Raw genomic sequence first — 15257 nt, forward strand, 5'->3', positions numbered from 1 at the left:
TCTGTGGGAATAAAACTCAAAGTTCTCACAATGACTTCTTGCTTTCCTTCCCTCTCTGACCTCCTCTTTCACTCTCCCCTCATTCACTCCGCTCTAGCCAGACTCACCTTTTGCTGTTGCTAAAATATCAGCGTGCTTTCCTCAGGAATTTTGCAGCTGCTCTTCCCTTTTCCTGAACACTTCTCCCCCAGATATCCAAGGGGCTTGCTTTCTCACCTTCTTCAGGCTTTTGCTCAAATGTCACCTCCTTTAGTGAGTTTTGCCTTGACCATTCTATTCAGAATTGCATCTTCTATCTCCAGCACCCTTTTCAGTTTTCCTTTTCTCAGTAGCACTTACCAGCATCTGATAAGCCATATATTTTACTTTTCACCTAAGCGTCCCGAACACCTGCAACGCTGCCTGTAACACAGAAGGTGTTGGAGGGAGTTGTGTTAAGTGAATAAATGAATGAACGAATGAACTAATGAAGCAGGCAGGAGCTCGGCCTCTGTTCCCCAATCAATTCCAGGCAAAGGCTGGCAGAGTAGCAGCAGTCCAAGCGGCTGCCAGTTAGCAAGGAGAGAAGAGCTGAGGTCCCGGATCCTCGGCTGTGGGCTTGGTTGCCCCTAGGCGCGGACGGAGGAGCGGGACGGGGCGGGGCCAGGGGCGGGGCGGGGCCGGGCGCCTGCGCCATAAAGCTCGCTGCGCACCGGGTCTCTCCGCCTGTCGTTCGCTGCTCTCCACGCTTCCCTATCGGCGCTCGCCCGGGTCCGTGTTCCCAGCCACTCACGCCATGGCCGCGCTCACCCAGAACCCGCAGTTCAAGAAACTGAAGACATGGTACGAGCAGCACGGCTCTGACCTCAACTTGCGCCGCCTTTTCGAAGGAGACAGGGACCGCTTTAACCGCTTCAGGTGCGTGCGCGGGACGGGAACGGGGGCGCGGAGGTGCTGCACCGGGAGGCGGCTCGCGGGGCCGTGCGGTGCAGCGCCAGGGCCCGGAGGGCGGGGCGGCGGTCCCCGGTTGAGTCGGCGGGAGACGGGGGGGTCGGCCGTGGATCCGGGCCTGGGCCCAGGCCGCACTTCGTCCTTGACGCCTCCTTGAAGCAGGTTTCCGGGTGCTCGCTGGAGGTCTCGGGGCCCCGGCAGCTTCGTCTGGAAGAGTTCCCCACCTCCTCCGCTTCCCTTCCAGGGGACATCTCTCTTTCCTCCCCTACCCGCCCAGCAGTCCCGGCCGGCTGAAGCAGCCCATCCTTCCGCGGTTGTGAGCAAGGGCCCTCGCTGACGCAGCAGGCGCGGAAGGGCTGCTCCCCACTTCATGCGATCCTGGCTTAGAATGGACCATCCGCAGGGTGTGGTCAGGGTGGGACAGGCCCGTGGGATTTGCGGAGAGTCGTGGTGAAACGCTGGAGAGGTGGGGCTGTGATTCCTGCCCTGGAGGCTAGATCCGGAGACCCGTGAACAGGGGTAAAAGAGGAGATCTTGGGGGTTGGGAATGGCCAACCCGTTGGTGCAGGTATTGGGCAGAGGAGATCTGTGGCGCTAGATTTGAGGTCCCTGATGGCCAGCCCTGTTCTCCGGGGCCGTCCCTGAATAGGTTGGGTCTCAGGAGCCCTGGGCCAGAATGGTCACTCCCTGGCCAAGGCGGTGGCAGCGCTCCCAACTCTGTCTTCCCATCCCCCAGCTCAGTTTTAGGGGAGCAAGGGCCCCTCACCCAGCGTCTGCAGCTTGCACTGTGCTGCTCCTGCTGCAGGTCAGCCGAGTGGGCGGGCAGGTGACAGAAGACACCACTGTGCTGGCCAGCTGAAGCTTGTTTGGATTTGGCACGGGGAGGATGTTTTTTCTGGAAGCATCTTGTCAGGGAGCAAATGGTGGGCAGCTTCTGCTATCTTTCTGCAGCTTGAACCTCAACACCAACCATGGGCATATTCTGGTGGACTACTCCAAGAACCTGGTGACGGAGACTGTGATGCAGATGCTGGTGGACGTGGTAATGTTCTGCTTCGGAAGGCTTGACCAGTGACCCATGATGTGGCAGGCGAGCAGGGCTCCTGGCGCCCCCAGATTCCTGAGCATCTTTACTTCCTTCTCTTAGTGGATCTCAGTCATTGCCTCTGTGCCCCTGCCCCGGCTCAGGTTCTGACCGGCATCCCAGGGGACCCAGTGCCCAAATGTCTGAGCAGACCCTTCCCAGGCAGTGGGGGAGGGCGCCAGGCTGCAGCCATCCTTCAGTCCCACTGGGGATCTGCACCAAGCCTTTTGCTTGGGGGTTTGGACTCTTGACCGTCATGGGTGGGACCAGGTCTCAGTGTCTTCTCTTCTCAGGCTAAGTCCAGGGGTGTGGAGGCCGCCCGGGAGCGCATGTTTACTGGTGAGAAGATCAACTTCACTGAGGTGAGCTGGCTAGTGGACAGCAGGCTCTGCAAACCCTCCACAGCCTCTTGGTTCCCTTTGGGGTGCGTCTGACTGTTAGCAGCATCGCCTTGTGTCATACTCCTTCTCTTAGGCAATGCTTTTGCTTAACGAGGGACCTGAAGGTCTGTTTCCTCAAGCAAGTTGCAGGGCCAGACACACCCCATGGTGTGTCTTCCCCAAGCCTGCAGTCTAGGTCTGGTGAGTGTGGATGGCTTCCAGTGTCTATGTCTGCCTGGGGACAGCAGCTCTCAAGCCTGCAGAGAGAGGGCATCTCAAGACATGGTCAGAGAAATTAACTCTGATCTGTTCTTGCTGCAGGTTTAATTAGTGAAAAGCAGACTCCTGTCAAAATCAATCTTCTCAGTGGTAGGAGTCAACAGGAAGCTATGGCAGGGCCAGGTCTGGGCCACCCTGTTCCTGAATCGCTGTGGAAGCCTTGGAGGCATAAGAATCACTGAGCATGCAGAGCGTCAAGCTCATAATGTTACTAGTCTCCTTTTACACACGGGGAACCTGAAACTCAGAGATCAAGTCACTTATCTAATGTCATTCTCTAAGTGGCAGATTCAGGATTCAAACATTCTGTCTTTCACTGCTGGGCAGTCTGAGGGAGGCTGCAATCAAGGAGGGCTTCCTGGAGGGGTCATTTCATTGCCTACAGAACATGGCTCAGAAGTGAGGTTGGACAGGGTGAGGGTGGTGTCGCATGAAGCCCTCCACCTTAGCGATCCGCTCCCTGGGTTGGAGTCCTAAGATCACCCCTTCCTGTCCCTCCAGAGTCTCAGATATGTTTGTTTCAAGGCCTCTGCTGCCCGAAGCTCGATGGGACTGTTGTTCTCACTTGATAAGGCCAGCTGCCTGGCGCTTATCACAGACTTGGGATCTGTTTTGGTTTCCGGTGGTGGGTGTGATGGAACACTTGGTGAGGGAAGGTTGAGTTGCTTGCTTTGCTCCACTTTCAAGGGGCCGGGACACTTTTCAAAAGGTGCCAACAAGCACCATGAACTTTTTACCAGGTAGATGAGACTGGGCTTCGTGAGCGTTTGTCCTCTGCAGCCACTTACTGCTTGTCTCTGGCCTGTGTTGCCACCAGTCTGCCTTCGCTCACTCCATTCAGCTTTCCTCGACTTTTCATGCCCTGAACATCCGGGGGTCATCGGGGCCTGTCCTAGGCCCATTCTGGTCTCTCCCCTTGTGACTGTCCGCAGCACATAAAGCAAGGGGCACTTGCCTTGCTTCTCCTCTCCCCCGGATCCTGGGGGTGGTCCCTACTTCCGTGAACACACAGTGGGTTCTCTGTATGAGTCCAGACACTTAACAGATCTTAGCGCCTGGATGTCCATTGGGTGCAGCTGGGTGTGTGGCTGCACCGGGGCGAGGACCTTCACACGCTGACTCTCGCCCCCAGGATCGGGCTGTGCTGCACGTGGCCCTTCGGAACCGATCAAACGCACCCATTTTGGTGGATGGTAAGGATGTGATGCCAGAGGTCAACAGAGTCCTGGAGAAGATGAAGTCTTTCTGCCAGGTATGGGTGGACTTCCCACTAGCCATGTGTGTGCTTGTATTTGGGAATCTAGGGGTCCCGATGGGCTGCCCTTCCACTCTCCTTGGAGAGGACCCCAGCTCTCAGTAACCTGAGGTGGGGGCAGTGTGTGTGATTGCTGGCCATGGGGGTCTCTGCTAAGGCACGGATTCCCCTAACCCTGTTCTCGGGGAAACCACTACTAGCAGCCGTGGAGCTGCCTCCTTGAACTGTAACACCTGCGGGCTCACGGTGACAATCTGGCCAGGACAGAGATCTGAAAAGAAAAGTGAGGCCTCTGGAGGGGGAAAGACTTGCTTTTTGTAACCTCTTAAGTCATGGATCCTTATTTCCTGGTCTAGAACTAGATAAAATTTAAAACTTAGGATTTTCTTGACCACACCCCTGCCAGATTTCCGGAGGCAGTCTTTATTTACTGTTAAATCTTGCACAGGTTTCCCGAGCGTGCACTAGCTTGTCTGTCGTCTCTTCTTTGAAGCACACATACCCACACATGTACACACACATGCAGCTTGTCCCTGCTTCAGCATTAATGCACAGAACTGTGCCTCCTTTTCCTCTGTGGGTGTTGGGGTTGCCTCAGAGACCTTCTGGAGAGTTCCCCATATATATTGCCATTGCCTCAGTGTCTACGCCAGGAATGGTTCTGCAAGAATTCGTGGATGTCCTCAAGCCTATAGAGCAAGGGTGATATCTGTGGGCTGGACTGTTTGGGCAGGCCTGTGCATGTCTGTGTGTGGATGATGCGTGCTCTCGGAGTGATAATCTAAGCTTTGGTCAGCTTTTCCCTGGGAGCAGTGTCCACCACGTGTGGCTGGTCAAAGTCTGGTCACTTTGGGTGAGAGCCATCTTCTGACTGAAATAGTGGGAGGTGATCTGGGCATCCATCCTAGAGGCAAAGGCAGCCAAGTAGGACTTCACGTGGTGAGGAAGGCTTGGGATCCTGATTGGAATCTGAATTCCAGAATGTCCCTTCGTAGTGGTTGGTGCTGGTGATGGGCTTTGGGTGGAGGGGAGGGCATTTCCCCCCTTCATGGATCACAGCCTTGTCGTGGTCAAGAGGCTTTTGTAACTCAGTGAAGCTATGAGCCATGCCATGCAGGGCCACCCAAGTCAGACGGGTCATAGAGAAGGCAAGAGGAGAAGGAGGCGGCAGAGGATGAGATGGCTAGATAGCATCACCAACTCAATGGACACGAATCTGAGCAAACTCCAGGAGACAGTGGGGGACAGAGGAGCCTGGCATGCTGCAGTCTGTGGGGTCGCAGAATGGGACACAATTTAGTGACTGAACAACAACAACAAAGGGTGTTTCCAGCTATCAGGTGTGAGCGCAAGAACTGCTGTGCTCTGTATGAAGCCTGGTGCTCTGTTTGGTCAACCTTGGTGTGCAAAGGCATGCCAGGTGGAAAGTGTGTGGCACTGGTTGTCTGGGAAGCTGTTTGCAGGAGAACCCTCCCTTACAGCTGGCTGCTGGAGTACCTGACTCAGACTGATGGGTATTTATAGTACAAAAAAGCTGCTGAATAGCAGCATTTCCCTGGTGAGGAACACTCCTCAGGGCTGTGCTCGCAAAAGTTCACCAAGATTGGGTGAGAATGTTCACTGTGACCTTGATTGTCCCGGCAAAACCTGAAAACAGCCTGCCCTTATTTATTTAAAATCAGTGTGTGTTCATATACTGTAGTCCTGGGCACCATTAGTAATTAGGGAACTACAGCTGCATTGACCTGCTCTTCTGTTGAGGATATACTGTGAAGTCAAAAAGGGAAGTTACAGAACTGGTGGGTTTCGTTAGACACCATCTGGTCAAATAAAGGGTATGTGTGGTTCTAGTAAAGATACACAAAGGTTCCGTTCTTGGATGCCATATTTTAACAGAACTGATGATGAGATTGAGGGTTGAAAAGCTGAGTAATTTATTTTTCTTTCTGTGTTGATGGAAAAGTGCTCATGGCAGTTGATTATTATCTGAAAGAAATAAAGTTACAGGGTCTTACTGGTTTGGGGAAAGCCGTGTGTATCAGTTTCCTATCACTGAGTAACAGATTACTCCAGAATTTAGCAGCTGAAAACAACAGTCAACATTGCGGTTGATTGGTTCTGGTTCTGGTCTTACAAGGTTTTAGTCAAGGTGTTGGCCCAAGGTCACATTCATCTGAGGGCTTGATGGGGGCTGGAAGATCTTCTCCCAAGATGTTTCACCAGCAGTTATTGCTGATTTCTGGGAGGCTTTAGTTCCTCACCTTGTGAACCTCTCCACAGTCTATTTGGGTGTCCTCATTATATTGAGTATTTGCATGGTTACACCCTGGCTGCTTTCATACTTTTTAGAAACCTCTGAAAGGTGAATATAGTAGTATCTTTTATAGATATTAGCAGGCCCATAAGTATTCCTATTCCCTTCTGAAATCTAACATTGTTTTGCTATAATAAAGAAAAAGTTTAAAAGGAAAAAGACCATGAAAGTTCTATGAGTGAAAAAAAATAACTCCACAGTGTTATTTCGTAAGCTTGTTAGTATAGTTTTATACTCTTAGGGGCTTTTGATCAGTGTTCTTGTCTCCAGAAGCATTCTTGAAAAGTACCTGTATTTTACTTACACACACCATGCAGTTGTTTCTTGATGATTATATATTTAGCATGGAGCTTTAAGCTCCATTTTATCCCATCATGGATGTATGGAAAGCAGCTGCTTTGGGAAGAAAGTATGAAAGTAAGGTTAAAATGCATGAAGTAAGGTTTGGGCTTCCCTGTTGGGTCAGTGGTAAAGAATCCATCTGCCAGTGCAGAAGACATGGGTTTGATCCTGGGTCAAGAAGATCCCCTGGAGGAGAAAATGGCATCTGAAAAGTTAGCGACTATACAACAGCAACATGACAAGGTAGCTGATTTTTCCCAGAGCAATTGCTCCAACAGAAAGCAAGGCAGAGTGCCTCAAGGCCTTTTATTATCTTGAGCTAGCATTAGAAGTTACTCTTTCTTTTCTGACTCTGATCAAAGTGGGAAGGGACTACACAAGATCATGAATGCAGTGCCAGGAGGTGAGGATCTCTGGGAACTATCTTGGATGTTGGTTACCATAGTCTGCCTTCTGGTTCCCAGTAATTCATCCTGTTCCTTCCACATGCAAAATAAAATACCCCATTCTCTTTCTCTTAATGCCATTATCAGATTACAATGTCAGTTAGAAGTCAAGAACTTCATCATCTAATTTAGGTTCAGATATATCTGTATTTTCTTTAAGATAACTCAAATGTAATTCCTTTCGATCTGAAGATATGTGAATTAAATAGACAAGTTATTTTCCCCTCACACACTCAACATACAGGTGAGATAGGCACAGGATACCTATATAGGATAATTCCTTTGCAGAAAGGGAGGAAAGTGGGAGGCACACAGGAATCATTGATCCAAAGCAGTTCTTTTTTATTTTAATTGGGAAATACTTACTTTACAGTTTTGTGATGGCCTCTGCCATACATCAACATGCATCAGCCATAGGCATACATGTGTCCCTTCCCTCTTGAACTCCATCCCTCCAGGTTGTCACAGAGCACCAGGTCCAGAGCAGTTCTGAAATTCACCAGACGCTTGGTGAATTCACCAGACGCTTCATTCCTCAAGGCTTTTGGCTTTGCTCTCTGTTATCTTTTTTACATGAAAGGTAGTTTGTGTTTGTAACTGCCTAGTTTTTTCAGTCTGCTTACTGCCTATAGAAATGTGGGTTTTGAGGGGGACTTCCTTGCTGGTCCAGTGGTGAAGACTCCACACTTCCACTGCAAGGGGCACAGGTTCGATCCCTGGTTGGGGAACTAAGACCCCACATGCCATGCAATGTGGCTAAAAAAAAAAGTTTAAAAGAAATGTGGGCTTTAAAAAATTATTAGCTGTGCCACACAGCTTGTGGGATCTTAGTTCCCTGACCAGGGATTGAGCCCAGGCCCTGGCAATGAAAACACCAAGTCCTAACCACTGGGCAGCCAGAGAATTCCTTGAAATGTGGATTTTTAAAGATTTTTTTCCTTTTATACCATCTCTGTCCCTTTCAGTCCAAACTGAATATTTCTAACAGTTCAATTATCTTAAAAACTTTGTTGGTCTCCTATGAAGCTTACTGGGGTGGGGAGAGGGGTTGGTCACTTCATTAGACAAAAGCTACATTCACAAACTTCTTCAAGATAATTTCTACCATTACTTCTCAGACCACAAAGATAGTACTCTTAAAGTCTTTGGAACCCTTATCTTCAGCCAGAATATTCTCTGTAACCACCTTAATTCTCGCTGAGGTCTTAACAAAAGCTTTACAGCTACATAATCTGTTTTACCTTTTGAAGTTTTTGTTACAGTACCTTGGACGCGATCTTTGCCACATCCATCTCTTAATTTTGGAATCACTGCCTAGAGAGGCTGGGAGTTTTCAAATCCTGCAGTTGCTGGCTTCTTTTTGTTTAAAAGTTCTACATTAAGTTTATTTCTCTCTGCTTGCATTTTACTGTAAGCACTAAGAAGCCAGGCAATTTGTAATAGCCTGAAAACTCTGTAGCTAGGTCATCCAGATCATAATAGGGTACATCTTTTACTTTCCCCACTTAAAAAAATTATTTACTTAATTATTTTTGGCTGCACTGGGTCCTTATTACTACGTGTGAGTTTTCTCTAGTTGCAGTGAGGGGAGGCTGTCTTGTGGAGCACGGGCTCTAGGTGCTTGGGCTTAGTAGTTGTGGCACGCAGGCTTAGTTACCCCACGGCATGTGGAATCCTCCCTGACCAAGGACTGAACCCAGTGTCCCCTGCATTGGCAGGCAGATTCTTAACGACTGGACTACCAGAGAAGCCCTACTTCACCCTCCCCCGATTAATGCAGTCAACACTGTTATTAAATCTTCTTTCACTATATAACAAGGATTTTCTTGCAATTCCCAATAATGTTTTCCTCCTGTTTCTTTAAATCTACATCAGCAACCCCCTCGAGGACTTTTAAACCTCTGCTAACAGTCTCTTCCAGGCTTTTATTAACTCTCCTGAGGGCTCTTTTAGCTTTTACCCGTATTTCTAAATTTTTTTATGGTAATACCCTACTTCTAGTGTCAAAATCTGTATTAGTTATTCATTATATAACAGATTGCATCAAAACTTGATTTAAAATAGCAGTAAATATTCACCATCTTGAAGTTTCTATGGAGACTTCCCAGGTGGCGCTAGTGGTAAAGAACCCACCTGCCAGGGTAGGAAAGTAAGAGCCATGGGTTGGATCCCTAGGTTGGGAAGATCCCCTGGAGGAGGGCACGGCAACCCACTCCTGTATTCTTGCCTAGAGAATCCCATGAGCAGAGGAGCCTGGTGGGCTACAGTCCATAGGGTCGCAAAGAGTCTCACATGACTGAAGTAACTTAGCACGCATACACGCACACACAGTGTCTATGGGTCAGAAACTCAAGCTTAACTGGTTGGTCTTGGTTTTCGGGGGAAGCGGGGAGGTCTCTCTTGAGGGTTGTACTCAAGATGTTGGCCAGGGCTGTAGTTATCTGAAGGGTTCTGGAGGATTCTCTTGCAAGGTGGTTCCTGCTCATGGGTGGTGAGTTGGCACTGGCTTTTGTAAGAAGGCCACCATTCCTCACCACAGTGGCTTCTTCACACAACCATGTCTTCTTGTAACGTCGTACATGGTTTCCCCAAAGTGAGTGATCTGAGAGAGCAAGGAAGAAGCTGTGCGGTCTGTCATGACCCGGCTTCTGAAGTCCTGCTCCATCACTTTTGCAGTATTCCGGTGGGTTCACAGCCCTATACTGGAGAAGAAAATGGCACCCCACTCCAGTACTCTTGCCTGGAAAATCCCACGGATGGTAGAACCTGGTAGGCTACAGTCCATGAGGTCGCAGAGAGTCGGACACGACTGAGCGACTTCACTTTCACTTTTCACGTTCACAGCCCTATGCAGCACAGGGGGCTCACGACACCCACACCTCTGTAGGGCTCACTCTGCACCCACGCCTCTAGAGTGTGTGGCTGCCAGGCAAGACTCCCTAGGAGCACGTGGAGGCTGGCTGCGTGTCTCGTTCTGTCCCTGGCTCAGACTGGTCATAGTACTTGGCATTTCACATCTCTCGGCCTCTGTCATGTTAGGTTCTGCTGGAAGTTCATGCTGCTTTTGCAAATTCTGATAACGTTGCTGGTTATGAGATGGGGATATCGCCCCTCCCTCCTACCCTTACTCGTGGTGGACGAGGGTCTAGTTGATGATGAGGGTCTAGTCCCTACCTGAGTGTGGCAGGAATGTGACACTACGGTCTCAGTAGGCCTCTCTGAGGGCCTGGAAGTTGGAACTAAGGTGTAAGGATACAGAAGTAATGATGCTTTTGAACAGCGGTTTATACTCCAGGGTTTGGGCTGATGACATCTCCCTGCTCTGTGCCAGCGTGTCCGGAGTGGTGAATGGAAAGGGTACTCGGGCAAGGCCATCACGGACGTCATCAACATCGGCATTGGCGGCTCTGACCTGGTAAGAAGAGGGCTGCCTTGGGATAGAGGAAGGGGTCTCATCCGGCCTTGGTTCCCCCAGAGATGGGACCTGGCTGTTCTCACCACTTGTGGCATCTTGTTTTCTGATGCTCCATCTCCCCACAGGGACCCCTCATGGTGACTGAAGCCCTCAAGCCCTACTCTTCAGAAGGTCCCCGGGTCTGGTTTGTCTCCAACATTGACGGGACTCACATTGCCAAAACGCTGGCCACCCTGAACCCCGAGTCCTCTCTCTTTATCATTGCCTCCAAGGTATGGGCTTCAGCCCCGGCCTGTCTCCCAGCCCTGTTGCGCTGGGGTGGGAGCAGGGGTTGGGGGGAGTGGGTGCTTTGCTGCCGCCCTGCACACTGGACCCTCCCGCCTGCTCTGAATGAGCTGTGCTCTGTGGCTCAGGTGGGCACAGCTGCCCTCAGACTGTTCCTTATCTGGTGGCCAACACAGTTCACCCGATGAAAGCCCACACTGGTCCACGTGTGCCTCTATCTGAGGCCATGCCCACTCACTTGGCTGAATCTGGGCTCAGCCCAGGACCATTCCTATCCTCTCAGAGATTTGTTCCTAACGTCTGCTCGTTTCTCATCCCAGAGCCAGGCCCAGATAACGTAAGCATTTTGCTTTTTTGTCATTTATACCCTGTTTACTCATATCCATGCACATTAAATATTATGGATAATTCCATCTGGGTTTTGAGATACAGCCAGGTCTGGGCTGAAGGAGCCCCAGGCCACAGCAGCTATCCTGGCGGATGTTCTAACCTTTGACCTGTGGTTCCTCTGTGAAGTTCTGGAATCACAGAATGACGCTGCTGCTTCCAGGCCTCTGCCCCAGATACACACTAACTGGGGCTTTGAGGACATGTGGGCGGAGGTGACGTGGAGCAACTCACTGACCCACATGCACTGCTCCGTGTGATAACTGGGCATCCATGTGGCCTCCGCTGCTGAGCTCTGGCTCAGGACTGTATCAGCTGGGGACCAACTGCTGTACTCTCTGCAGACCTTCACTACCCAGGAGACCATCACGAACGCAGAGACAGCGAAGGAGTGGTTTCTCCTGTCGGCCAAGGATGTGAGTGCTCATGGGCAGTGGGCAGGCGGGGAAGGACAGAGTGGGTCTGCCCAGCCCTGTAGTCCTGTTTCCCCTGAAGTTGGCAGCAGGAGGCAGCCTTTCTGGTTAAGATACTTGACTTTGCCAGCCCAGACAAGCCCAAGGTGCAGACCCTGCTCTAACTTCTGAGGGCCCTTTCTTTAAGGCTACTGGCCCTGTGGAGCCTCTCTGCCCCTGGCCCTGCCAAGTTTACAGGGGAGGCACCATGGGCCTCGTGTGCCCATGAGGTAGGATGGGCCAGCCAGCCTCTGACCCCTCTGCCTATTCTGCCTTGATTTGGGCCTCCTCCAGCAGCCTCAGAATCGAGTACTGGGGGCGGTGGGCCCCACCCAGGGCCTGGGTTTCTCCGGAGGCAGGAGGGTCACTGTCCCTGGGGGTGGTTCCCAGGGTGAGTATGGTCTAACTTGGCTTATCTCTTGCAGCCTTCTGCAGTCGCGAAACACTTTGTTGCCCTGTCTACCAACACTGTAAGTGCCCACAGGGGTTCCTGTACCACCACCCTGGGTTGGGGCCCTGGCCAGGTCAGGGTCATGGCCTTTCCAAGTACATGAGCTGACATGTGCTGACAGCGTCAGGGATCTTGGCTCAGCCAAGAAGGATTGCTTGCCTATGGGGGATGTGAATTGCAAGCCATACTTGCCACTTTGAACTGCTGCTGCTCCATGAGGGGCTTGCAGTCAGTGGGATCACATTAACCCCACCCGTTCCCCGGGGCCTGACTGATAACCACAACATTCCACACGTGTGACCTCCCTTGGCCTCTGACACTGGCCTCTCCCTAGACGAGATGTGCCAGGTACGGGTCGGGTGGTGGTGGTTCAGTCGCCAAGTCATGTCCAACTCTTGCGACCCCATGGACTGTGGCATGCCAGGCTTATTTCTCATGTAAGGATGTTAGTTAAGCCCAGTGAAGGGATGTGAGTTTGCCCAGTGATTGTATGAGTCAGTGATGGAAGGATTAGAACGTGGTTACCCATGTGCCAGCTCCTCCTGGCCCCAGGTTGTGCAAGGTAGGGGTGGGGGCAGGCCTGTGGGAGTTGGGGCTTTGCTCCCGGAATCAAAAGAAAGGCAAACCTGGTTGAACACTGGCTATGTGGCGGGCCTTGTGTTGGGCAGTCTGAACTGGAACCACACCCAGGTTCTCTGGACTCCCACTCCTTCCGTGCCACCCCCACCCATGCCTCCAGTGCTGACCTGCCTATGAGAGGAGACAGAAGGACATCTTAGGGCTGGCCAAACAGCACAGCTGTCCGCCTCTTGCAGGTAGAGCTGGTCAGTAGGGCGTCTCCTGTGGGGTCTAGGGAGGGGGCTGCTGACCCTGTCTGTGTAGAGGATAGAATAAGATTGGTCGTCCCCTGAAGGCTTCCTGGGGTTCGGTCACCATCCCAGTATCGGAAGGGCTGGGCAGGTGTCTAGGTTGTCTGTTCCCCGGCCTGGGAGGTGGCCCCTGCCTGTGCTCGGGTTCCAGTCCGGGGCCCAGTTTCCCAGAAGTCCCGGGGATTGGGTCTGGGTGGTGGCTCTTGCAGAGCAGTGTGGGGGCCAGGTCCTTGCAGTGAGTGTGCAGCTCCCCTTCAGCAGGAGGGCTTGGCCAGTACCAGGCCACCGATGTGCTGGGTGTGAGCTGGCTGGACATCTGATTCTGGGGTGGGCGTCTCCTGGTGCTGCCCTGGGCTCAGAGGTGGCTCCAGCCCCACCCCAGTGAGGGCTCTGTGGAAGGTGTGTTGCTCCTAAAGTTTGGACAGCATGACTCCTCATGCCTGCAGGTTCTCGTGCAGCTAATCCCGGCTTCTTCTTTCTTTCTCCCTTTGCCCCTTTTTAGGCCAAAGTGAAGGAGTTTGGAATTGATCCTCAAAACATGTTCGAGTTCTGGGATGTAAGTAATGGCACTTGCCTGTGGTGGGTGAATTATGTCCTTTGCTAAGTCAAGCCACAGATGAGGGGCCCATGGAGTCAGGTCAACGTTTATTGAGCACCTGCTGTATGCCTGGCTTTGGGACAGGCCAGGAAGTCCTCAGGGAGCAGGAGCAGCTTCGCTCAGTCAGGATATGGCCCCCCTCCCACCGAGGGCGGCTTTCAGGGCCAGGGTGACACCCCCCGGGTGCCTGCAGTAGCACCCACAGTGGGGTAACCGGAGCCACCCCCATCCCCCTCGGTGAGCTGAGGTTGTGAGTTATTCTCAGTGATGACCTTTCTCTGAACCACAGCCGCAATCTGTAAAGGCCAAGGGGCAGGGCAAGGCAGGAGTATGACTGGGCAGGCCTGGAAAGGAGCTGCAGGGGCAGCTAGAGGTGGCAGAGAGGAGGTGCCAGGCCTGGGGCCGGGTGGGGCCCCGCTGGGCAGCTTGCAGAGCCAGCACTGCTGGGGGGCAGAGCTGTGGGCCAGTCTAGCCACGAGTGGTCCCACAGGCTCATCTCTGCTGAAGCCACCATGGGTGCCAAGCAGTGAGCCAGAATTGTCTCTGCGGCTTGCCTGAGTGCAGCCGTGGTGTAGGAAAGGCTCTGGCGGCAGAATGCAGGCAGGCTTGGGATGCAGGGATGCAGTGCAGGGAGTGGTGTGGGTGCAGTGGGTGTGACTCTAACACATGACCTTGGCAGGTGTACCTAAGAGAGCATCCTCTAATCGAGGGATTTTGCCCTGGGGCTGATTCCAAGCCCTTATACCGCAAGCTCTCTGCTGAGTGGCAGCATCCGAAGATGTAACCTCCTTTGAAAGCTGTAAAGGCCTTGGAGTCTGGGAGAGAATTTAGCCCTCGTACCCTAAGATGTCTCTTGTGTGTAATGAGTTAACTTCTTTCCAGAATGGGACTAGTTATGTACCATCCTTGGAAGAATTGAGAAGAGTCACTCAGATCCTTGTCTGCGTCTCATGGCTCAGATGAGGAGCCCCGGTCGAGAGAGACTGTGCAGCTGCTAACAAATGCATGCGTGCCTGAAACAGGAAGGGGCGCCTTCCTCCTGCATGCATGCCTGAGACAGGAAGGGGCGCCATCCTCCTCCTCCTCCCTGGGATCTCGAGCCTGAGCAGGTGGTGGTCAGGGCCGTGCAGGGGCTCCCGTGAGCCAAGGAGTCCGGCAGAGCGGGGCTGTGTCCCAGCCTGGGTTTTCACTGCCTGTAACCACCCAGTCTGAAGAGACGAGTTGAAGTGTGGCTTAAACAGAGACCTGGGTCTCCCAGGTAAGGCCTAGGAACACAGGAACATGTTCTGGCTAGTGAGGGCCAAGTGCCTCGAGTGGGCACAGTAGAGGCCTCGGGCCAAGCCAGACATAGCTGGAGGGACCTGCATGTATATTGCTGAATTGAGAAGGTGACATCTGAGGAGCCAGGGACAGGTGAAGTTTCTGGACCTAGGGTCTCTCAGGTGAGAGAGAATCATCAGAATAGATACAGGGATATTGTGCTGGCTCTGAGGTAAGATCGGAAGAGTTCAGTCTGGCGTAAGTGGTGAGGACTGCTCAGCTGTGTCCAGGGGGTGCAGCCATGGTCCAGGGTCCATGGGGCATCCTTGAGTGTCGGGCTTAGGCAGAGGTGAGGTGGTAAACTGGGGGAGACTGTCAGGGCTCAGCCAGAGTCAGCACATATTGGGGGGCTCATTTTGGCTGTTGCTGTCTGAAGAGGAGCCAGGACAGGTGCACGTGATGTCTGAAGAGGCAGCCCCAGGATGGGTAAAGGTACAGGGGAGATTCTGG

At 52.3% G+C, this 15257-nt stretch overlaps 1 protein-coding gene across 1 annotated transcript in view; it reads left to right on the forward strand.

The window, feature by feature from the left end:
- The first annotated feature begins 680 nt into the window (after positions 1–680).
- Positions 681–15257, forward strand: part of GPI (glucose-6-phosphate isomerase) — a 28234-nt gene continuing 13657 nt past the window's right edge. Inside the window, exons 1-9 of the mRNA XM_019978638.2 lie at positions 681–897; positions 1882–1972; positions 2308–2376; positions 3806–3925; positions 10362–10445; positions 10571–10717; positions 11462–11533; positions 11995–12039; positions 13392–13445. Coding sequence (XP_019834197.1) covers positions 776–897; positions 1882–1972; positions 2308–2376; positions 3806–3925; positions 10362–10445; positions 10571–10717; positions 11462–11533; positions 11995–12039; positions 13392–13445 — 804 coding nt within the window. The 5' untranslated portion in view covers positions 681–775. The remainder of the gene's footprint in view (positions 898–1881; positions 1973–2307; positions 2377–3805; positions 3926–10361; positions 10446–10570; positions 10718–11461; positions 11534–11994; positions 12040–13391; positions 13446–15257) is intronic.

The sequence above is a fragment of the Bos indicus genome, chromosome 18 (assembly GCF_029378745.1).
Source record: "Bos indicus isolate NIAB-ARS_2022 breed Sahiwal x Tharparkar chromosome 18, NIAB-ARS_B.indTharparkar_mat_pri_1.0, whole genome shotgun sequence".
Classification (NCBI taxonomy): domain Eukaryota; kingdom Metazoa; phylum Chordata; class Mammalia; order Artiodactyla; family Bovidae; genus Bos; species Bos indicus.